Source organism: Doryrhamphus excisus, chromosome 9 (genome assembly GCF_030265055.1).
Source record: "Doryrhamphus excisus isolate RoL2022-K1 chromosome 9, RoL_Dexc_1.0, whole genome shotgun sequence".
Lineage (NCBI taxonomy): Eukaryota > Metazoa > Chordata > Actinopteri > Syngnathiformes > Syngnathidae > Doryrhamphus > Doryrhamphus excisus.
This window is the reverse complement of record NC_080474.1, coordinates 15,179,789-15,204,109: the sequence shown is the minus strand read 5'-3', so window position 1 is coordinate 15,204,109 and position 24,321 is coordinate 15,179,789. Positions and strand designations below refer to the sequence as shown.

The window sequence follows — 24,321 nt, the reverse complement described above, 5'->3', positions numbered from 1 at the left end:
AACAAAATAATAATTATTGTATCTTCATTCTTCTATAGACCGAGGAGAACTTGATGGGAATGACTAGCTTCCGGGAGGTGCTGGAGAAGATGCTGGTGATCGTGGTGCTTCCAGTGAGGAAGAGTTTGAGAAAAGAGGTGGAGCTCTTCTCACCACACCTGGTGTCCAACACATGTGGACTGCTGGCCTCCATTGTCTCTGAGCTCACCGCCTCTGCCCTTGGCTCTGAGGTAGGCCTCTACATTTATTTAGGAGAACTTTGGAGAACTTAAATGGGATGCATGTCTGTCTATGATTTTTAAATGAGCGGTAACAGGAAATAGGACAGTGTGTCCTTCGCCATGTATTGAAGTCAGAACTCATCGCCATAGTAACATCTTGTCACCTGTTGTTAAAGAGACAAGCATTGTTTTTTGTGTTGAATGAAAGTGTGATCTGTTGTTAGACTTGCACCAGTCTACGGAATTCGAAATTTGTCTATCCGGCCGCTGCTGGATAGACGTGCTAGGGTGCAGACGGGAATTGATTGCATATGTCAGTGTCAATATAGGAGATTTTAGCTGTAGGCCGATATAATGTGATGCTCGTTTATTTTTTTAAATAACAGGAAACCCTTAATTTCTAACTCATTTTTTTTCCTTGCTTGCTTTTTTAGGTCGACGGTCTCAACTCACTCCACTCTGTCAAAGCATCCCCTAACCGCTTCACCAAAACGAGCCAGGGCCGCAGCTGGAACACGGGCAACGGTTCTCCGGATGCCATCTGCCTGACGGTGGATAAGCCTGGTGTAGTCTTGGTGGGTGTCTGCGTGTACGGAGGGGGCGGCATCCACGAGTATGAGTTGGAGGTGCTTGCTGACGACGTAAGGGGATAGCAGATTTTCAAGTGGATTTTTCATGTGTCACTTTCGTGAACCGTTTCTGTGTTTTGGCACCCAGGCACAGACAGAGCACCCTGGGGACTCTGCTCATTCTCACAGGTGGACATCGCTCGAGCTTGTGAAGGGGACTTACAGCACTGATGATTCTCCTAGTGATATTGCCGAGATTCGCCTTGACAAGGCTGTGCCTCTCAAGGTACGTGGGTGCATTATTTGCTCATATTTTATCACGTAGTAGTATGCCAAATATATCGAACCAAGATGACATCTGCTGGGTTGAATATGTATATGTATTTATCAGCTTAGATTTCAACTGAAAGTTTTGAAATATACTATTAAAAAGGGGTGCAGAAGGAGAGAGCAGAGCATGGAGATGGCACTGCCAATACATTTTCTTTTATATATTATATATATTTCCAAGTGCTTTTTGCTGTCATTTTAAAACTGGTAGCATTCATGTTTGAGCTCAAGTGAACCGAACTGCACCAAATTCACTTTCCATCATCGATCATTGAATTGTAAATGCAATCAGCTGAGCCCTGGGGTGCTGGTGGTCGCTTCTTTGGTGCACATCAGGGTTCAGAAGATCGCGTTTATACTTGACCAAAGAAAATGCACCAACTGAACAAAATACTGCAAGTGGGAACGGAGCCTCAGATAATATATTGTCTTGTAGGAAGGGGTCAAGTATGCTGTCAGGTTGCGTAACTATGGCAGCCGCACCGCGAACGGGGATGGCGGGATGACCACGGTGCAGTGCTCCGATGGTGTGTCCTTCACTTTTAGCACCTGTAGCTTGAGCAGCAATGGCACGAACCAGACACGAGGACAGATCCCTCAGATTCTCTACTACCGGTACACGTCACTTTAAGACATCTCGTCTTTAGAGTGTTTATGTCCGTAACCCCCAACATTTGTCTTTTTTGCTTCAGGAGTGAGTACGACGGGGATCTTCAGTCCCAGCTACTGAGCAAAGCCAATGAAGAGGACAAAAACTGCAGTCGAGCGTTGTCTGTGGTGAGCACTGTGGTCAGAGCAGCCAAGGACTTGCTTCACAGGGCTTTTGCTGTTGATGGTAAGCCGGGTAATCATAGACCTCATTTGGAAATGCCACTAGAATAGATTTGTTTTTCTTCCTAATCTAATTTGTTGTTCTCAGCTGTATTGATATCCATTGTCTCTCTAGTGGATGACATCCCCGAGCTGCTAAGCTCCTCCAGTCTCTTCTCCATGCTGCTCCCTCTTATCCTGGCCTACATAGGACCCGTAGCGGCATCCGTACCAAAGGTAAGAGGCCGACTTGGAACATTGCATTGTCTCTCTTCATTCATTCATTCATTTTCTACCGCTTTTTCCTCACGAGGGTTGCGGGGGTGCTGGAGCCTATCTCAGCTGTCTCTCTCTATTTTTTAAAATTGCTCTTCTAAAAATCCCAGGCTGCAGTTGAGGTCTTCGGATTGGTCCAAGAATTGCTCCCCGCTGTCTCAGCCCTCAACCAAAAGTACGCCCCGCCCACGTTCAACCCCAACCAATCAACCGACAGCACCACCGGCAACCAGCTTGAGCAGGGCCTGTCGGCTTGCACCACCTCCAATCACTACTCGGTGATCGAGAGCGACCACCCTTACAAGCAAGCTGGGGTCACACAATACAGGGTACGTGAATGACCTTTGGTGCATTGAGACAAACGGAGAAATGTAAACTTTTTCAGTTAGAAAAGGGACACTCATTCATTCATTTTCTACCGCTTATCCTCACGAGGGTCGCAGGGGGTGCTGGAGCCTATCCCAGCTGTCTTCGGGCGACAGGCGGGGTACACCCTGGACTGGTTGCCAGCCAATCACAGGGCACATATAGACAAACAACCATCCACACTCACATTCATAACTATGGACAATTTGGAGTCGCCAATTAACCTAGCATGTTTTTGGAATGTGGGAGGAAACCGGAGTACCCGGAGAAAACCCACACATGCACGGGGAGAACATGCAAACTCCACACAGAGATGGCCAAGGGTGGAATTGAACCATGGTCTCATAGCTGTGAGGTCTGCGCGCTAACCACTAGACCGCCTTGCTGCCCGAAAAGGAACACTGAGAAAGGCAATTCAGTGTGTTCCAACTTTACAATGATTCATTAATATGTCACACAAGAATGGTGGCTACGGTATCACATTAAGACTTTATAAACAATAGTAGTTGTCTGTTGTAGTAGTACAGTAGTAGTAATAGAAGTATAGGTCTAGTAATAGTTGTCTGTTCTAGGTATCACTACTTAACAAGTAGTTAATTTTTTTATTTTTTTATTTTGAGACCAGTTGAAACATTACAAACACTTCTTTTTGTACTGACCAATACGCAGTAGCCCTGAATACATCATCTGCACCTATCACTAGTTAAACTCTCCTATTTTGACAGGTCTCCTTCCCCGACTGTGTACGTTGGACCAGCATTGAGTTTGATCCACAGTGCGGCACCGCGCAACCCGAGGATGTCCTCCGCCTGCTCATCCCCAGCCGCACCCTCCACCTGTCCTCCCTGGGGGGCAAACCACTTGTCCATGACACCATCAACACATGGACTGAGCTCAAGAAGTTCTCCGGCTCCATGGGCTGGCCCACTTCGGTTCTCGTCTTGCCAGGTAAGACTATTCTCACAAAGCCTATTTTCACACCTCTGTAATGCCTTTTGACGATTCTAATTCATGATGTTTGGGGGGGGGCTTTTATGTTTGTGCAGGAAATGAAGTTCTCTTTTCACTGGAAACCGCCTCAGATTATGTGAAGGATGAGAAGGCGTGCTTCTATGGCTTTAAGTGTGTGGCTGTGGGATATGAATTCAACCCAGGTCCTGATGAGGTAATGTCTGCTCCTCTTTATATTTCTGCATAATAGTTCTTTTTTTTAATCTCGGAATAAAAGCTGAAAGTCACAGCGCCCGTCTAAGCCCTTCTTGACATTTCAGGGCATCATCCAGCTGGAGAAAGAGTTGGCTTACTTGGGCAGTGTGTGTGCTGCAGCACTTATGAAGAAAGACCTGGCTCTCCCGATAGGTATAGTAATAGTGCTAGTGATGAATTGTGAGAATTAATACTTTTTTTAATTCATTGTTTTAACTTCAGGCAGTGAATTGGAGGAGGACCTTGAGATCCTAGAGGAGGCCTCCCTTCAGGTGAGCTACATAAATTAAATTAATAGTTCCCTTTTTTGCAGTCTTACTTTATTTTTTCCCTTCACCTTTGTTTAGGTGTGTAAAGCCCATGCAGGGATCTTGGGGAAGGGTCTGGCCCTGTCCCACCCTCCCATCATCCTGGAGGCCTTGGAGGGGAACCTGCCTTTGCATCTCCAAACCAATGAGCACTCATTCCTGGAGGACTTCATCACATGCGTACAGAACTCGAGTGGAGGACGTTTAGCAAGGTCAAGCATGTGCAACTTTCATTTTGAGGCATTTCAGTCTTGTTTTCTGTGTACTAAAACGGGACCTCTTAAACTCCTTTTCTGCTGTACATTGAATTTAATTGTCTCTATCTGCTATTGTCACAATCCCGCTGGAAAATGAGGTACTACGAGTACTACTTTTAGTACTCAAGTAGGTTTGTCTTTGCCTTGTCAATTAGAAAAATAAACACACATCAGCTTACCCCCAGAATCTTACTACTCCAAAGTCTCCACAGTCAGTTTTTTGCTGCCCTCAGTCTCCTCTTGAATAAAGTTTGAGGACACCTTCAAACATTACCGTTACCTTATCTTGTTGTTGTGCCCTAGTCCTTCACACTGCAGTATTATACTCCCTACTTTCGACTTTGCCGCAGCCCTCCATTTTCTCACTGCCCTCAGTCTCCTCTTGGATATAATTTGAGAACATTTGCTAAAATTATCTTACCCTGTTTCTGAGACTTAGTTAGTTACTTCTGGATGCTACAGTACTATACTCCACAGTCTCCATTTTGCCGCTGCCCTCCGTCTCCTCATGGATAAAATACATCTCCTTAGAGTAATATACCAAGAAGTAAATACATTGTTGTGTAGCGTGTCTTGTCTAAAGCTGAGGCAAGCTGAGATGCTCCTGTGCAGTGGAAAAGCAACCATCAAAGAACCCCACAGTGAGACCGCAGGTATTGATTGTTGTTTTGTGTCTTTTCATTGAAGGTGGCTGCAACCAGACTCCTACGCAGACCCCCAGAAGACATCTCTGATTCTGAACAAAGACGATATTCGCTGCGGATGGCCGGCGACCATCGTCGTGCAGACCAAAGACCAGTATGGGGATGTGGTGCATGTACCCAACATGAAGGTCGGTAAAACAAGTATCTGAGTGCGCATTTGAGATTCTCAAAACAGAACTAAAAATCCCGCTGTATCTGCTTGATGTCCAGGTGGAGGTAAAGGCGGTGCCTGTTTCTCAGAAGAAATCAATGCAGCCTGATAATGTGAAAAAGCTGCAGCGACTACCCGGAACCTCCTCTGCCGCTGCCTCCTCATCTCCTGGACCCGACCTCACTTTTGGAGGTTTGCCAGCACCCAAGCTGGAGGCCACATACGAGCCCATGATCGTGAAAGAAGCTCGTTACATCGCCATCACCATGATGAAGGTCAGCGTCACGCCATTGACTGGAAAATATCTTTCAATCTCACCTGATCAGATTGTTATTCATTGTGACTTTTTATATTGCAGGCATATGAAAGCTACTCTTTTGAGGAATTACGCTTTGCTTCCCCTACTCCAAAGAGGTGCCTGAGATCATGAAGAACCAATCAAAGATACAGTCAAGTACATTGTTTCTTACATTTTCTATCCTATTCAGACCGAGTGAGAACATGTTGATACGTGCCAACACTGACGGAACCTACAGTGCCAACTGGACCCCGGGATCAGTCGGCCTCTACACAATCCACGTCACTATTGATGGAATTGAAATAGGTGTGTTCCATTTACCACTTTCATTTTATATTAGCCTCATATACAATTGGCGGGATATGTAGTGGTTGTCGACATCCATGAGTTTCTATTTTTTGTTTAAATTTAATTGAAACAATGCACGTTATAGACGCTGGTTTGGAGGTTGAAGTCAAAGACCCTCCCAAAGGCATGATTCCACCTGGCACGCAGATGGTCAAACCTAAGGCGGAGCCTCAGCCTAGCAAGGTGAGCTTCTTAAAAGTGTCATAATGCTAGACATCTCCATGACAGCAATCAACACAAATAATCTTTTGGCCTATTGTCAAACGGCCAAAACACTCCATACTGGTAGCATACGATATACCACTAACCTTGAAAACAGTTCTGGCTTCATCATTAAGGTGACAGCAACCACATTTATAGCAAATTTGAATGTCATCGTGCAGCTCTTACTTCTATACATATCTCAGCAACTTCCTTTTGAGGCCACACCTTCTACATGCGCTATGCATTCGTCCATCAGGAGCATGGGACACTACCGCATTTATTTAATAATTTATTTATTTAATAATTGATGAAGGAAAGAAATTGATTTAATACTGCACTTTTTTTAGGTATGGTATATAGGTATGTTCGTTTGTGTGTATGTCTGCTAATCATCTAATATTTACTACTGCTTTTACATTAAAAAGTACACATTATTGGATATTTCTGAATATTCTATTGTAAACGTTTTAAAGTTGTTTTATATTTTTCATATACAGGAAGAAAAATAATCATCAAATTTTGTGGGGGGAGTTTAGCTATACAGTTTATAATATATATATTTACAAAAACTTACATCTGCATACTGTACTATTCATACAATTTATATTGGTTTGTTTGCATGTATACTTATCACAACAAAATGTTATACATTTTTTCCCATACAAACATGACAATACTGCACTATTATGTATTTGCAATACAGTGTAGTTACATTCAGTACATATAAAAATATACTTTGGCAATACTTGAGGAAAATCTGTTATTACAAATACCTCATATAAATTAGCTAATAGCACAAAGCCTTAAATAGCACCATATTATTTATTTTTATTTTTATTTTTTGGTTTGTTTATCAACGGAAAATGCTCTTTTATTTTCTTTCATTTTTTAAATATATTCAAATTCCCTTGCTAAACTTCCCATAAAAGTGTCTGGGAAATTTTTCAGGAAATGTACTGAAAACATTCCACTTCCTTGCAGCCCAAGCAGGAGATTTGAAGACATTTTTTTGTCCTTCAAATATACTATGGTGTGATACTACTGACCCATAATAGAAAGTCTCATGCATTGAGGCCTTGTGGGCTGTCATCATTGTACCATGAAACTTTTTTTTTAAATGGGGAAACAAGCAACAGTGTACACCCACTGTATATTTATTTTTCTTCTCTGGGTGAGATTGTGGTTTGTCATGATGTGAGAGAGAAAGAAAGAAAGAAAGCAGGACTGACCAAGCAGACTTGACCCCACTGTTGTTTGTCCTTCGGTGCATGCGTCCTCCTCCTGCTTCCTCTGCCTCTGCCTCAGTAACTGTCCTTCTTTCTATGGGTTCTCTTACTTGCCTCCTGTAGCTCACACACAGTCTCCCCTCTGCTTCTCTCAGGTTCGCAAATTTGTGTCCAAGGATAGCGCAGGCCTGCGTGTGCGCAGTCACCCCTCCCTGCAGAGCGAACAAATAGGCATAGTGCATGTCAATGGCACCATCACTTTCATTGACGAGGTAATTGACGTAAAGTCCTGGAAAGATGATGATGATGACATGTCATCTTATTTGCATGCTTTTTTTTTCCTTTGAAGACCTCAAAATGTGAATGCCCCTAAGGCAGGGGTCTCCAAAGTATGCCCCCAGGCAGCTTGCTTGTTTTTGTTCCTCGGCATATTCCAAAAATACAATTAATACATTTTTATTGCCAATTTGTTTTGTCACCAGTAACACAAAGCTTATATGTCGATGTTTTGCTCAGATATTAGTTACTAAAATGTACACAATTTGAAATTATTGATAATGATTTAGAAATATGATACAATACAGGTAAAATGTTAGAATTACAACAGGCAGGCAAGCAGTGTGGGAGTGGAATGAGTGGAATCCTCAATTATGGAGTCCATAATGAGTGTATGTAAACAATATGTCATTTGAGCCAAAACTTCACTCTTAAGATATTATTTTGATAAAAACCCTGTATGTGTATGTGTGGTTCGCGCCTCACCTGTTTCCATAGTAACGGGACGGCCTGGCTGTGCTCTGCTCTGTTGCTTGTTCCCCCATCTTTTTTTTTAGATCCACAATGATGATGGCGTCTGGCTCAAGCTCAATGACGAAACCGTAAAGAAGTATGTTCCCAGCATGAATGGTTACACTGAGGCGTGGTGCCTCTCTTTTAACCAGCACCTGGGCAGGAGCCTTCTGGTCCCAGCCGACGTAAGTAAAGATGCGGCAACACTCAGGCTGTGGTCATTGAGGGGGCGGTTTGTGTTTTTTTAGCGGCCTCTCCCCCCCCAATGTATCTCATGCATGTTTATTTGGACGGGGTGTCTAATCAATGCGGTGTTCTTGCATGTGGTAACACTTGGAATAACATTGTACGGAAGCACCGCAAAAGCTGGCTGCATGCAGTGAGGGGATGCTTAAAGGTGGAAGGTTCACCAAAATGAGCCATATTTCCTCATTTAATGACACAAGATGTTTCTATACTCAAAGTACCAGGTGACTTAGATTTATATAGTGACTTTTAAATGACCCAAAGTGCCTTACAGTTACTAATTCATTTTTTCAGAAACAAAAATAACAAAAATATTCAATTTAATTTATTTAGATTTTATTAATTTTTTCCCCAAATAAAGACAATTAATTAAAATAATATTTACATATAATACTTTGTGCCAATAAAATCTAGAAATATATAATATCCAGTATTCATGCTAATAAAAGACACATTTTTCCGCATTATTGGGGTGTTTTTTTTTTTTTGGTAGGTATCTGTTTTCTTTTGTTCTTTGTGGAAAACAAAGGTGGGAACAATGCTTCACTAATTATTTCTACAGTTTCTGTGTGCTCACAGCATAAAAAAGTGTCTAAACTTTTTCGCTTCAACTCCTTGTCAACTCAACTTACTCCCAGCGCTCAGCTAAGCAGATTTTGTCAGCAGCTTTACAGATGCCATGTCTACAATATGGCATGTTAAGCGTTGAGGCCACTATTTGAGGAAATACTGTCTGTGTGGAAATGGAAATAGCTTTTTGCTCAAACAGCACAGAGAGTAACATTGAGAAGGGGAGTGAAGTGGCAACTTTAATCCTGTTGATCAGGGATGTCCAAACCTTGGGGTGGAGTAGATGTGTGTGTGTGTGTGTGGGGGGGGGGGGTATATTTACATTTGGTACATTAAAGATACTAAAATCAACGCGGGTCATTATATAAGTTATCTAAATAAAACATTTTAGCTTTAGGATTTAGATAATAAAGCAAAATTGTGTAATATCTAAAAATGATATCTCATTAATAATTGAACTTTAATTGTAGAATATGCTGAGGGCCAATAAAAACGAGCTGCGGACTCAAAATGACTCCTGGGCTGTACTTTGGACATCCCTGCGGTAGACAGTAAATAAGCTTAGTCAGCTTTTCCTCCATTCCCTCCACCTCACGGTCCATTAACAGCAATGATGCATTAGGGCATGCCGCAATAGTGTGTTCTTTTTTTTTTTTTTTTTGCTTTTACTGACACAAAACCCAGCCATGACAGGTAACGCTATTAGGGGAGGTATTGGAAAAATTAGATACACTCCTGATTCAAATTTTAAGAAGGGTTGAAAATTTGCAAGGAATTTCATTTTGCACTGTTGGATCTTAAGGAGGTTGGCCGAGTGGCTAGCGCACAGGAGATCTGTGTTTGATTCCCAGCTCGGGCATCTCTGTGTGGAGTTTGCATGTTCTCCCCATGTGTGCGTGGGTTTTCTCCGGGTACTCCGGTTTGCTCCCACATTCCAAAAACATGCTAGGTTAATTGGTGATTCATGTGAGTGTGAATGGTTGTTTGTCTATATGTGCCCTGTGATCGGCTGCCAACCAGTCCAGGGTGTACCCCGCCTCTCACCCGAAGACAGCTGGGATAGGCTCCAGCATACCCGCGACTCTCTAAAGGATAAGCAGTAAAAAATGAAATAATTTTCATTTCTTCTTTTTGCATTTTGAAGCTGTACTTAGAACCTCCTTAAGTTCCAACAGTGCAAAATGTAAATGCTTGTAATTTTTCAACAGATCTTAAAATTTAGATCAGGAGTGTGTCATGTGTAAGTGGCACCTTTGCATCGGGATGCTTTAGTGGCTCAGAGGCTTCCATGTAAGGTCTCTGCTGAACAGCATGACACACCGTATCATCCAATTTTTTTGGAAGTTTTCCCCCTAAATGTTCCCTTTTTTCTCTCTTCTGATCCTGGGCATTCGCCAAAGAGCCAAACTGAAAAATCATCTTCTTCCAAAAAAATATTTCAGTGCCCCCCCCCCCCCCCCCCCCCCCCCCCAACATCCTGTATTTCTCCTTTCTCTCTCTTTCTCTTTGTCAATTCTGTCTACTGTGTGTCTTGACTGTCTCACGATCTGTTGCTCAGAGTGTCTTTAACGCTAGCCATGGAGTCAGGGATATCGGAATTTTCTCGTGGACCCCCTTAACTATATTCCCACCGCAGGTGAGTTGTGTGAAGGCGAGGGATAAATAAATAGTTTGTCTGACCCACCCCAAGTCCAAACACCCATAGCTTGTCATCTGTTTGTCACTTGTTAAAATGCCTTAAGGTGGAGCATGGGTGTCTTGTTTTGTATCATTTTGGTAGCAGACGATGCTCATAATGCCCCCCACAGAGTCCTCAAGTGGCTAGTGCATGGGAAATGATTGAATGATTGACTACTTCTGTGGTCCGTTGCATGAGCTTTTCAAAGAATTGGATTAGTACTGTACTGTAACTTTTGGCTGTCTTAGCATGCCCCAACCTCCCCCGCCCCACCTGACTATGAATTTGAGTGGAACATTGTCTTTATCAGTCATTCAAGTTATTTCAAGTTTGTTTTTGATGGAGTGACTTTATTTTCTCCTGAAATGATGTGAAAGCAAGTACACTGGACAAAAGTATTGAGACATACCTTTTCATCGGTTTAGCTTAGTCCCTTAGAAACAGAATTTTTCATTTTATAAACATCCTGGACAGTAGTAGTAGTGCAATTCAAACACCTCTCTAAGGTCCAACATTGGTGTTTTTTTTTTACCCCAAAAAATTGTGTTGGAAGTCTTCTACCATTCTGCACGAACCACCTCTGCATGTTATCACAGGTGTCCCAATACTTCTGTCCATACTGTGTATCGTAAAATCTTAATGTTAAATATTCAGAAAACTGATCGATCATATATCCTTGGAAAGTGGCAAGCAGGCGCATTTTCTGTATTTACTCAACTGCAGAAAGTACCAGGCTCCATTAGTGCATTGTTCATTAGGGCATACTATATATAAAAACATGTTATAGTCATATATTATATGCAATGTATAGTCCCCCCCCCCACACAAATATAAATTATACTTAAAGGGGACCTATTTTTCCACTTTTCTGACCTATACATGTAGTTAGAATGTTGTATTCTCGTGTTAAACGATGCCAAAGTTTCACATAATGAGGTTTAGGATGGCTCATAACCTGTGGTAAAACTGCCCCTTTGTGATGTCACAGAGGTGGACTCCCTTATATGGTTCATAGTTAGGAAGCCGTGGGTGGAATAAATGAAAACAGACCGTTTTGGCAGGAAGCACAAATCAAAGGAAATACACCTGGAATAGGTGAGGATTCTGCAAAATCTAAAAAGTTTTCTATTCAGGTTATTGTGTGTAGCTGCTCTATAGGAGACCACAACTCAATACAAAGGGTAGAAAAATTAGCATAATAAGTCCCCTTTAATATTTTACAGGGCAATACTCTATCTATATTACAGTGTAGCTCCTTTGCTGATTTTTTTTTAACAAATACAGTCTGAAAATCTACTTTAGTAAAAGTATCAAATGATATATTACTGGTTATGTTAACTCTTAATCGTATCATTTTCTTTCTGGACAGTACTCAGCTTGACAGATGCCATGTCGGAGGCGGCTTTTGTTTATATTTTAGGGCATGTCGTCTAATGGAATGAAGGCCACTATTTGAGGAAATAGATTATAAAGAGACTAAAAGGAGGGGAATAATCAAAATTGTATTTTATGACTTAGGATCAGAAGGGAGTGTATAAAAACTACAGTTTTTGTTCAATAGTGTATACATATGTGCAGCGCATCTACAATGTATTTCAATTAGAGTTTGTGCTTTCATGTTCACCCTAATACCTGCTTTCAACTCTTGCAGGAGGTCAGGGGCCAGTCGGAGGACGCCATAAAGGAGGTGAGCAGCTGCCCTTCCCACGAAGCTCCCACTCAGGTGCGGTGCAGGGCAGGGCAGGGCAGCGGACCCGGGCTTTATAAGGTAGTGAAGACCGGCCCCTCCGGTCACAACATCAGAAGCTGCCCAAACCTTAGGGGTATCCCCATTGGAATGTTAGTACTTGGCAACATGGTCAAGGCCATAGGCGAGGTACGCACTCATCCCAAATATGCAATCTTAACTGTGTGGATAGGCTTGGATGAATTCATCTTTTTTCCGAAATGTATGTTTTCTTGACTACAGCAATACTCCCCTCACAAACTCTTAATAATGAGTGCCTGTTGGGTATTTTCCACTGATCTTGCTTTCTTAACCACTAATAACTGCCGATATCTTTCCAAATTGTTGCGGTGTTGATTGGAGAACCCCCCCTTTTTTTCTCACTCTTATGGTTTCGACCTGGTTGCTGTGGTGTGTCATGCTGTTCACCGGCCCGTCCTGATCCGCAAAGTACAGCCTTCACTTACTAATACTTCCATCTTTTATCTATAGTTTGTTTTCCTTCTTCCTAAAACAAGTGTTTCAGGGATTTGAGAGAGAGAGAACAAACAAAACAAAAAAAAACAGCCTTGTGCCTTTTACTTTCAATAAGTGACCTCATTTTGATGTGGCAGGATGACCACGCAAATCCACATGCATTATGTATTAGAATTGATCAGTTTTAAATGTTGCATGTGTAATATCTAGTCTACTGTCCTTGATTTTATGTGTGTTATTACATGGGCTTAATAAAGAAATGTCCATAGACTGTATAAAATGTGGATGTGGCCACTGTGATTGTGTGGAGTTGGGTATTTTTTACCATATTGACCAAGATTGTTGAGCCAAGATAGTGGAACCTCTGAAGTCAAACAATACATTTGTATTGGGAAACATTTTTCTTGTAAATCAATCAGTTATGTTGGAAATAATCTGTTCCATGATAACACCTTTATGAAGTAAACAGACCGTTCCTGTTATACAAGTGTAAAAGGAAGTAATCACTGTTAATATTACAATGTAAGAATGATCATTTTATCACTTCAACCTGTTCTGTATTTCTTTCAAATTGTGCGACATCTTGAATCTATAAGTCAGCTGCTTAAGTTACCCCATGATGGTGGCCGAAATGAACACAATGTCAAAGCTACATCCATTTTCATACAGTCTACGGCTTTATTTGATTGATTATATAAGACTGAGACTAGCAAGAGAATTTGGATAAAGAGTGTTGTTTGTGTAACAGGTGGTTAACTCGGAGGGAACCTGGGTCCAGCTGGATAAAAACAGTGTGGTTGAATTCTGCGAGAGTGACGAGGGAGAGGCCTGGTCGCTGGCCAGAGACCGTGGCGGAAACCAGTACCTTCGCCACAACGACGGTAAAGCCATGTCCTCCCATCTCACCCTCCTCGCTTGTACGGTCAATTCCCGGATAATAACCAAAAATATTTCCAACCGCAGAACAAGCGCTGCTCGAGCACGGGGCTCAGACTCCGCCGCCCAGCCCTTTCTCCGTGCAGGCCTTTAACAGAGCAGCAACCGCCAATGGAGCTCAGGGCTTTGACTATGGCATCTCCAATAACAAAGGTCAGTTAAAATGATGGAATGGGGGTCACGTCACACATCCCTTATGCAGGGTTCATACGCAACTATGGAAAGGTATGGAATTGGATTTTAAAAATGTTCAGGTCTGCAAAAGTATGACAAATTTGATACTTTTATGTAATTTCCATTTTGTAAGTAGGCTGAAAGATAAAGCTTTGTTTTATTATTAGTTATTCGTATCAACATTTAATCTAATTATTTTTTTCCTTTTGTTCTACTTTTCCCAATTTGCTGGGTTATTTGGTTTAATTTTATTTCTGTAAAGTACCGCAGACCAATAAAAAAAAAAATGGGCCAAAAAATGGCCCCTGCTCTGCACTTTGGACACCTCTGTCCGAGCCAGACCATTTTTACATGAACCAAACACAAACACTTAGTAGTAACATATCAGAAAAGAGGCAAAATGTCACTTTTTTTGTAACCTCAAAGCCGATGTGTGTGAATACTTTCTTTGCCTATACAAAGACAGTAGGTCTACTTTCATGGATGACTGAGGCTGAGGATGTTTACATTTTAAAATAAAAACATTATTAATTGAATACCTAAATAGTTAATTAACTGATATTCAAACATTGATTCATTGTTGCAACTCAAATGATACACATCTATTTACCGAGTCTGGTACTTTGAAATGTCAAACCCATAGGAACCCTGCCTATGAGCTTTTACCCACATTCACTTTTTTTCTGTACACTCACAAGCCACAGCATTAAGTACATTGTGCAAATGTACTTCCTTTGCAAAGATAAGTAGTGCTCAATTTTGATTGATGTTCTCGTTCTGCTGGTCAACAGTTGCTTGCAAAATGCTATAAATGCTATCTATTCAGCTGCGTCACTGAGGACCGCCAGCCACATGTGCTGGGTCTAAAATAATTGGCAGCTATGGCTGTAGGCGACCTCCTGATGTAGTTAAAGACAAGATAGCGGTAGCTGCATTTGAAATACTATTAGTCTGCGTTATACTTGTTATACTGTAGTTTACTATTCGTTCTTCAGTGGTCTTAAAGGGATAGCGCCAAAGTGTCAACTGGAACTGTACATATTGTTCGAATCACATACTGTACATATTGAACCACGACCCCTGTATCGAATCGTCCGATACAGATACATGTATTGTAGCACACCTTTAAATATTTAAACATTTCTTTTATTGGATATGTTTCTTAGATTTCAGTTTTATAGTGTAGTTTACTGTCAGGTCTTCCAAAACTAAATGTAAATTTCCCTCTGCTGTATATTTGTATTGCATGCAACACAGCACCCGTTATCACTTCTTAAACCAATAAGACGAGCGGGCTTATCTGCCTGCAGTAATTTGCATTCGGTTGCATTAGTTTGCTAATATAATGAAAAACAAATACACTCATTATGATGCAGTGCAGATCTACACCACTGCAAACCACAATAATAAAGTCTTTAACTGAGCGCTATTATGTTTGTAAAGGTGACATTACATTGTTTGGGTGTACCTAATAATAAAGTGTAACCTCAAATTTCTGCTCTTGCGATTCACCATCACAATTTTTATTTATTGCACTTCCACAATATACGTTCAAATCACTTATCCATTCTAACATTTGCTTTTAATTTGTTTGTGCATGTTGTGGTTGTACAGTAGCTAATCAATGCCTATCATCGCTGCAATGCCAAGCGTATGATTTGTGTTTGTGTACATGCTTTTTCTTCAGTCTGTAATCGAGCTAGGCCGCTCCACTCCATACATAAGACTGAATTACACCCCCGACCATCCCCTACCCAAGTCCCCTAGTTGAAGCTGTAGTTTCTCCACCTCCTCTGTCTCCATTTTTGCAGGTGACCGGCTGAGCGCCATACTGAATTCCATTCAGTCTGGGCCTTTCCACTCAGCAGCTCCTTCCTCAGTGTTTGAGCAAGCCGCACAACCTCCCTCCTCCTCCTTATCCTCCTCTTCCTCCTCCTCCTCCTCCTCCTCTTCTTCCTCCTCCCTTGTCCACAGTCCATTTGTGTTTGGACAGTCCTCCTCCCAACTGTCTCAGCCGCAACCACAGCTTCTGAGTAAGTGTGTCCAATGATTAGACAGCTCCTGCTCCGACAGATGCTGAGATTTTATTTATTCCCCCCCTCCCCCCTCCCTCGTTGCCCTCATTCACTCTCTTTCCATCGTCACTGCTTGTTCCTCTGAAGGGCAATATTTTGCAACAGAGTTGCTCCTTCAGGTGGAATGTCCTTCATTGTCTTGTTTTAAGTACTAAAAGGTGACAATGGATTGAAATATACATACCATAATTCCTCAATTGGTTGCTTCCGCTCGAATAGATACCATGCCTCATTTAATCTCTTATAATCGGTTTAAATAAATGTCACACCTCTTCCATGGAAAACATCAAATATCTAATATTTATTGCAAACACATTTTATATTAAAATACAGTATTTCAATTATAATTATTTATTTGAATAAAATATACAGTAGATCCTTGCTCTTCACAGGGGTCATGTTCCAAGGCTGCACAAATGGCAAAACAACGTGAATAAATGGCGCACCCATACTACTCTTAAAACCTATATTATGTGTAATCATAGTTATGAAACATATTGTGAATTCTGTTTTTAAACATTAAGAAATAATTACAGGCATACATACATACCACCTTCCATTTAAGTTACCATTTAAAAAAACATCACTATTTATCATCAATTAAAGCAGCAAAAGGAACCTAGAACATAAGAACACAAATGCCGAACCACAATGGCGAATGACTATTATAATTTAACGTTTTTATTTTTAGAAATGCAATAAATATTTACCGCTAATAAACACCTGTAGAATACGTTTTGTATTTTAATAGAATATTTTAGTGATAATTTATTGGCCTTTAAAATGACTTTGCTTCATGCTTTTTTAAATGTACAAAATCTTTACACTAATAAATGCTTACTGATTGAGTAAATAGACACCCTAGGCCACTATATGAGGAAATATGGTACTCCACCTTTTTGAAAACAAGAGTTGGACTCTTTTTTAAGCTAAATGTCTTGTTAAAATTGATTTACATCGGCATGTGCTGAGTTGGGTTCTTTTTTATTGACTTTTTATTTGCTTGCTCTGATGATTGTTGCGACATTTCCTGCATTTGGCATCCATTGTGGATTTACCTTCGCTACCATCTGAGTCATTGCACACCCAAATAAGCCAAGGGCCTTGCTGCAGTTGCACACAAAAGTAGCTTGAGCTATCATATAAGTTGTTCGTCAGTGGGAAATTTCGTTAGACAATGACGCAGTGTAGGCTTTTATCAACTTCAGCTGCTCAATTTTTTTTGTCAGGCATTTCTTGTCATGCTACTACTTATTTTCTGCCTGTTGTTTTTTTCTCTCTCTAATAATTTCTGTTATCATTTTCTACTTTAACACTTGAATGCATTGCCTTCTCGAGCCCATTGCCTCTTTTGTGCTTTCTCTCTTTATCTCTCGCTCTGGTGGCCTTGTTCGCATTCCATGCCTTGTTTGTTTACCTGCCATTGTTTTCCGCTGTAGATGGTTCAACGCGCAGCCTTGCTTCTCGCGAGCGTGTGCACAAAAGCAGCGTGTCCGCGGCTGGGCATGGTACTGCTCTGTCATCTCTTGCTCTGAAGCAAAAGGGTGGGTAATCAAAAAGATCATGCATGCGTCCCTCAGACAAATCAGAGGGTGGGTCGACGATTGCGGGTTTAATATCTCTGTTATTAACACTTGCGATTTGGCTTAAGCTTTTGACACTTCCAAAAAGCTGGTCTTGACTTAATGCAGGGATCTAATCATGACAAAACCATTCACGACATACTCATATGCATCCTTCATTTTTCCAGATATAACATGTTCATCTTCCTTCTGTTTATAGTCGTGTACAACATATTTTGTATATCACATCTAAGAGTATAATCTTGTCGGTGAACTATTAAAAGGGAATCTACGGTGCTTGTTTATTTCTCAGATGTAGGGAAGCTTCTTTTAGAAAAGACAGTGGTTGGGTAATATTACTTGCAAAATAGAAATAAAAATAAAGACTAGATATGACACAAAATCCCACAGTACACTTGTTCATTCACGAGACGCTAGATTCTTAGAACAACTGCATTCGATAGAATAATGGCATGAATGGAGTGAGCCCTCTTGTCAATTATACAGTCACTTTGTCCCTATGGGGGAGGTATTGTACTTTCCTTAAAAGTTTTTTAAAATTAATGTTAAAATCTTGTATCATCTCATTCTCGTGGACCCAATTCGTCTATTGTCTTGTCTCTTGAACTGGGTGTCTCGTGACACCTTTAGTGCACACGACATAGATGTGCTTTTATTGTAATCAGGTAAATGGTAACTGCCACCTTGCATAAAATAAATGAACAGAAAGATTCAAAATAGCCCACATAGTTGCTTGCTCACTCACAGTCACATGCAAGCATTTAAAACTCACTTAGAACTTAGATGTTTCATTCATTTGATTTATTTTGAATGTTATTAATTATGCTAACTGCCACTTTCCATAATAGAAATCAACACAAATATTCAAAATAATCAGCAAGGTGAAAGCCCAAGATGTGCTTGCTCACGCACATCTGAAGAAGCCACATAGTAACCACCTTGCATACTAAATATAAACAAGCACATAGACATGCCATATATATAGACAATGCCATAAAAATGGCCTGCATGGATCGTAACATCTGGGAATGAGCATCATATATTCCCTTTAAATGTGTAGTGTTTCATATAATGTTTTGTGTTTTGATGTATGAATTGTTGACATCTAGGTGAGCGAGGGAACCTGATGCCTGGTGCGCGGTCCATGTCCCCGGCCTCTAAACACCGCCAGGAGAACCGTTCCCCCAAACAGGAGAGTCGAGGGAGCCGCACATCCGAACACGCTAGAGCCAAGATGGGCGAAGGGCCACTCTCGGGAGGCGACGCCCTCATCCTGCGGTCTGACACGGCCAAACTGCGCTCTGACTCACATGGTCGCTCTCACTCGCCCAATCACAACACTCTCCAGGCGTTGAAGTCAGACGTAAGAACATCAGGCTATCGGGCTGAGTCCCCCAATGGCAGCTCTCGATCGTCGTCTCCGAAACAAAAAGGAATATCCTCATCAGGGAGGTCGAGTCCATCCAGCACTTCCACACAGAATTCCTCTTCCCATGACAAGAACCTCCCACCGAAGGTTAGCCCCTCGTCCAAAGTGCGGCTAGAACCGCCCAGGGAGAGATCCAAGTCAGATTCATACACTCTGGATCCAGACACCCTTCGAAAGAAGAAGATTCCTCTTACAGAGCCATTAAGGGGCCGCTCCACCTCCCCGAAACTAAAACTTTCTCCCAAAGATCCAAATCAAGATGCAGTTGGTAACGTGGAAAATCGCATTCCTTCCCCCCATGTGACCCAAGAAAACCTGCACAGTGAAGTTGTGGAGGTGTGTTCCTCCAGTGCTCTTCTCTCCAATGATGACGTTAATGATGAAAACCTGGAGGTCCAGGACACTGAAGAGGCCTCATGCAAGGTGCACTTCAGCATTGGCAAAGCACCAGTCAAGGAGGAGCTAGAGAGCAGATCTTCGCCGAAGGTCGGCCGCAAAACCTCCAATAGGCATGCACGTCCAAAGAAGGACAAATCGGGTCCGCTTTTTAAAGGTGAGAGCATGCAGAGGATCAGCGAGCCCGCCAAGCAGGCCATGTCACCATCTGTGGCCGAATGTGCAAGGGCAGTATTTGCTGCGTTCCTGTGGCATGAAGGCATTGTTCATGACGCCATGGCTTGCTCGTCCTTCCTCAAGTTCAACCCTGACCTAACCAAAGAACACGCCCCCATACGCAGTTCCCTCGGAGGGCAGGGCGCTGAGGAGAAGGAGAGCAAGCTCAAGAACCGCCACTCTTTGGAGATTTCCTCCGCGCTTAACATGTTTAACATCGCTCCGCATGGTCCTGACATCTCCAAAATGGGCAGCATCAACAAAAACAAGGTGTTGTCTATGCTGAAGGAGCCTCCGCTGCCAGAAAAGTGTGAGGACGGCAAAGCGGATGCTGTTTCATATGAGATGACGTCTCATCCCTCCATGAGGACAAAATCCATCCTGCCTCTCACACTGCAGCATCTGGTGGCATTCTGGGAGGACATTTCTTTAGCCACCATCAAGGCTGCCACCCAGAACATGATCTTTCCCAGCCCGGGTTCGAGCGCCATACTGAAGAAGAAGGAGCATGAAAAAGACAGTAAAAAGTCCAAGAAGGAGAAGAAGAAACGGGAGAAGACGGAGGTGCGCCCCAGGGGGAATCTCTTTGGAGAGATGGCACAGCTCGCAATGGGCGGCCCGGAGAAGGACACCATCTGTGAGCTGTGTGGAGAATCTCATCCTTACCCTGTCACCTACCACATGAGACAGGCTCATCCAGGTAAGAAAACCTGTTGAACAATTAAAGTGACTCGAAATCTACAAGGGTTAACATCCTGTTGCTTTGTTCTTTAAGGCTGTGGCCGCTACGCTGGAGGCCAGGGGTACAACAGCATTGGGCACTTCTGTGGGGGTTGGGCTGGCAACTGTGGGGACGGAGGCATAGGGGGCAGCACCTGGTACCTGGTGTGTGATCGCTGCAGAGAAAAATACTTAAGGGAGAAGCAGACCGCAGCCCGGGAGAAGGTAGCTTATAATTGAACCTCTATTTCTAACCATGCATTTCCTGTACAATGGAAAATATTTATACATCGTTAGGTTTTCAAATGGCAAAGCTGTATTAGATCATCTATCCTGATTCTGTTTCTTGCCAGGTGAAACAATCGAGGAAAAAACCTCTCCAGGTGAAGACACCACGGGCGCTACCCACGATGGAGGCCCACCAGGTGATCCGGGCAAACGCATTGTTTCTACTGTCCCTCAGCAGCGCTGCTGAGCCCAGCATGCTGTGCCACCACCCTCCTCGACCGTTGCACTCCCAGCTGCTTCCCAGCCTCAAGGAGGGCGTGTCGGCTGAGCTGCCCAATAAGATGAGCTGCCTTTACCTGCAGACACTCGCCAGGTAGCACTTAAGTTATAATCCAAATGCAATTATTGATAACACTATGCTATATTTAAACATCTCCTATCTGTTCCTCAAGGCAACACACAGAGAACTTTGGTGCCTATCAAGACGACAATCTTTTCCAAGATGAGATGAGGTATTTGAGATCCACATCTGTTCCCGCGCCTTATATTTCGGTCACCCCGGACGCCTGCCCTAATGTGTTTGAGGAGCCAGAGAGCAACATGAAATCCATGCCACCCAGGTAAAACATCTACAGGCTCAATTTCAATTGAATTCAATATATTATGTTTTTTTCTGTAATGCCTGGAAAATATATTTATTGTTTATATTTTTTGGTAAAAGCATGTGGGACATTTTCCGGCTTCCCAGCATTCTTTGCTGTACTTGTTTTGTAAAAAGTCACTAAAGTAATAGCAGTTGCCCTGCGTATATGTTATCTACCTGTTGTCTGTGAACTTGCTGTGTGAAGGTTGTGTTATTTCTTTTGACATTGTGAGACTGTTGTGTTGTTTGCTGACAAGTTAGTTGCTTGAGTTGGGTTTGAGATCACTAGTCTAGAGATTTATACAGTAAACCTCGGATATATCGGATTCAATTGTTCCCACTGGTTTTGTCCGATATAAGTGAAATCCGTTATATGCGTATACCGGAAAATGTCCGTTTTACGCATATATCGGATTTATATCCAGTATATGCATAAATCGGATTTTATTCGTTATAAAAAGGCACTTCCTTGACTATGTTTCCAATGTAACTAGACGCGCAGGCAACGCTGCAAACGCTGCAAATGACGTCGTATAGCGGCCTGTCACGATTCGGCGAATCGGAGCGCCACGATGCGGCCATCCGATATATGCGAGGGAAATTTAATGGAAATGCATTGGAACGGGACTGGAGATTTTGTCCGAAATAGGCGAAATCCGTTACAAAAAATCCGATATATGCAATGAATTTTTATTGGAAATGCATTACAGAAAAATCAGTTCTTTTTTATCTGTCCGTTGTGAGCGAATTTCCGATATATCCGAGTCCGATATATCCGAGGTTTACTGTATATAAAAGCCAACAGGTGGCACCAAATAACTTCTTCCCAAGAGAACCTGTCATATACCAGCTGATGGGTCTTAAAGACTAGTAAAAAAAATCAAGAGGTAGCGTTCTGAAGACAAAAACATTGGTCGTGTTATATTTGCGTCAATACTATACATACTTCATATTCTTTTATTTTAGCTCCCAAAATTGACTGTATATGTCTGATGATATTCTGTCTGTCCTCGTAGCCTGGAGACCAGCCCCATCACAGACAGCGACACGGCCAAGCGCACTGTTTTCCAGAGGTCGTACTCTGTCGTAGCCTCTGAGTACGACAAACAGCACTCGCCCTCTCCCGCCCGAGTCAAAGCCGTGCCAAGACGCAGAGTCCACAGCGGTGATGCGGGTAATCAGTTTGCATACATTCAATATTTGCAGGCGATGTTAGCGCATCATTTCTTAATGACCCTTTCTCCTTTTCCAGAGGTTGGTTCTTCACTGTTGCGGCACCCATCTCCAGAGCTGTCCAGGTTGATCTCCGCCCACGGTTCCCTCAGCAAAGGGGAGAGGAACTTCCAGTGGCCTGTGCTGGCATTTGTCATCCAGCATCACGATCTGGAAGGACTGGAGGTGGCTATGAGGCATGCGCTGAGGAAATCGGCCTGCAGGGTGTTTGCCATGGAGGTACAGCAGCTATTGGAGACAGAGCAGCATTTGTCACTGTAAAAAATCTCTGGCGTCATCATTTGCAGCTGTTGTAGCATTTGTTGTCAAACGTGATGTGCAAAGGTCTGTGCCTGTACTGTAATCGTAAACGTGTACCATATTATATGGTGCCAATCAGTGGCTCTGGCTCTCGAACATCGAGATCAACCACCACCACCACATTCTTGTTTTGACATGAGTTGTAAAATGGAGCCAAGGAAAGTTGAAAGTGCCAACATTTTGATAAAGAAGGTGATGGATAAAGAAAGATGGCGTTCTCGCTGCCACCATGTGTCTTTGGGAACAGTAGCCTTCAATTAAATTAAAAGTAACCTTAAATATTCCTTTATCTCTTTCATTTTGTTGTTTACAATTATAATTGTTTTTTTTTTTTCATGTTAAACTATAATTATATAGCCGAGGTTAAATTTGGGCATACATTTTTGACGTTAATTGAAGAATCACACCGGGCCAGACAGTAACCGAAGTGCCATTGTACAATATAATATCCATTGGAAAGTTTTTGCTGTTAATTTTCTTTTTCCAGCATATGTAATGTATTTATATTTGCATAATAATGCTATAGTGTTAATTTTGCCTTCTGTGTTACCACCAGGCTTTCAACTGGCTTCTCTGCAATGTGATCCAGACCACTTCCCTGCATGACATCCTCTGGCATTTTGTAGCATCCCTCACTCCATCTCCTTTTGAACCCGAGGATGAGGAAGAGGATGAGAACAAGGGAAACAAGGAGAACCTTGAACAGGTGATGAGTTGCATAAACTATGGACTTTTAAAAAATGTTATTTTATTGTCTTATTGTATGTCCTGTTACAGGAACGAGACCTTGGCGTATGCGAGCACCCTCTGTCAGACATTGTCATCGCCGGGGAGGCGGCTCACCCACTCCCCCATACCTTTCACCGCCTCCTCCAGACCATCTCAGACCTCATGATGTCACTTCCTAGTGGAAGCTCACTCCAGCAGATGGCACTCAGGTACAATTACTTATTCTAGGAGCTACTTTGACGCTGGACAGGTTGTGATGCCATCTTGTCTCTTGCTCTTGTAGGTGCTGGAGTCTCAAGTTCAAGCAGTCCGATCATCAGTTCTTGCATCAGAGCAACGTTTTCCATCACATCAACAACATACTGTCCAAGTCAGATGATGGAGACAGCGAGGAGAGCTTCAACATCAGCGTTCAGTCAGGCTATGAAGCCATTAGCCAGGCAAGAACATACTGTAGCTTTAAACGTTCATATTGGTCACAACGTATACTAACCTGATGCGTCTTCCCCGACAGGACCTTTGCTTGGTGACCTGCCTGAAAGACCTGACCAGCGTGGTGGACATGAAGACATCCAGTCGTCCTGCCATGATCGGCAGCCTCACGGACGGTTCCACTGAGACTTTCTGGGAATCCGGGGACGAGGACAAGAACAAGACAAAGAGCATCACCATCAGCTGTGTGAAAGGCATCAACGCTTCCAATGTGTCTGTTCATGTGGACAACTCCAGAGACATCGGGGTAAGGAGACACAACAGCACAAACTCACAACGATGTGTTGAAGAAACCTAGGGTGATTTTGTTTTTCTTCTGCCCAACACAGAACAAAGTGACATCTGTGACATTCCTGTGTGGAAAATCTTTGGAAGACCTCTGCAGAATTAAACAGGTGACATGACTT

The 24,321-nt window shown here is 42.5% G+C and overlaps 1 protein-coding gene across 13 annotated transcripts in view; it reads left to right on the top strand.

The window, feature by feature from the left end:
- mycbp2 (MYC binding protein 2) overlaps nucleotides 1–24,321 on the top strand; it is a 57,072-nt gene that overhangs the window by 26,198 nt on the left and 6,553 nt on the right. For 4 of the 13 annotated variants that reach the window (XM_058083133.1, XM_058083129.1, XM_058083132.1 and 1 more), the window contains 36 exons: nucleotides 39–230; nucleotides 656–862; nucleotides 939–1,076; nucleotides 1,557–1,735; nucleotides 1,813–1,955; nucleotides 2,067–2,167; nucleotides 2,317–2,535; nucleotides 3,298–3,520; nucleotides 3,619–3,737; nucleotides 3,844–3,931; nucleotides 4,001–4,050; nucleotides 4,126–4,298; nucleotides 5,031–5,175; nucleotides 5,258–5,473; nucleotides 5,557–5,612; nucleotides 5,687–5,802; nucleotides 5,930–6,027; nucleotides 7,430–7,546; nucleotides 8,108–8,248; nucleotides 10,438–10,515; nucleotides 12,209–12,433; nucleotides 13,509–13,641; nucleotides 13,724–13,849; nucleotides 15,682–15,903; nucleotides 17,385–17,489; nucleotides 18,638–20,269; nucleotides 20,345–20,514; nucleotides 20,643–20,890; nucleotides 20,970–21,137; nucleotides 22,177–22,334; nucleotides 22,413–22,612; nucleotides 23,250–23,399; nucleotides 23,471–23,631; nucleotides 23,706–23,862; nucleotides 23,937–24,161; nucleotides 24,244–24,309. In XM_058083133.1, the coding sequence (XP_057939116.1) occupies nucleotides 39–230; nucleotides 656–862; nucleotides 939–1,076; nucleotides 1,557–1,735; nucleotides 1,813–1,955; nucleotides 2,067–2,167; nucleotides 2,317–2,535; nucleotides 3,298–3,520; nucleotides 3,619–3,737; nucleotides 3,844–3,931; nucleotides 4,001–4,050; nucleotides 4,126–4,298; nucleotides 5,031–5,175; nucleotides 5,258–5,473; nucleotides 5,557–5,612; nucleotides 5,687–5,802; nucleotides 5,930–6,027; nucleotides 7,430–7,546; nucleotides 8,108–8,248; nucleotides 10,438–10,515; nucleotides 12,209–12,433; nucleotides 13,509–13,641; nucleotides 13,724–13,849; nucleotides 15,682–15,903; nucleotides 17,385–17,489; nucleotides 18,638–20,269; nucleotides 20,345–20,514; nucleotides 20,643–20,890; nucleotides 20,970–21,137; nucleotides 22,177–22,334; nucleotides 22,413–22,612; nucleotides 23,250–23,399; nucleotides 23,471–23,631; nucleotides 23,706–23,862; nucleotides 23,937–24,161; nucleotides 24,244–24,309 (6,945 nt within the window). The remainder of the gene's footprint in view (nucleotides 1–38; nucleotides 231–655; nucleotides 863–938; nucleotides 1,077–1,556; nucleotides 1,736–1,812; nucleotides 1,956–2,066; nucleotides 2,168–2,316; nucleotides 2,536–3,297; nucleotides 3,521–3,618; nucleotides 3,738–3,843; nucleotides 3,932–4,000; nucleotides 4,051–4,125; nucleotides 4,299–5,030; nucleotides 5,176–5,257; nucleotides 5,474–5,556; nucleotides 5,613–5,686; nucleotides 5,803–5,929; nucleotides 6,028–7,429; nucleotides 7,547–8,107; nucleotides 8,249–10,437; nucleotides 10,516–12,208; nucleotides 12,434–13,508; nucleotides 13,642–13,723; nucleotides 13,850–15,681; nucleotides 15,904–17,384; nucleotides 17,490–18,637; nucleotides 20,270–20,344; nucleotides 20,515–20,642; nucleotides 20,891–20,969; nucleotides 21,138–22,176; nucleotides 22,335–22,412; nucleotides 22,613–23,249; nucleotides 23,400–23,470; nucleotides 23,632–23,705; nucleotides 23,863–23,936; nucleotides 24,162–24,243; nucleotides 24,310–24,321) is intronic. The other 9 variants (XM_058083134.1, XM_058083131.1, XM_058083137.1 and 6 more) reach the window with 9 other exon arrangements.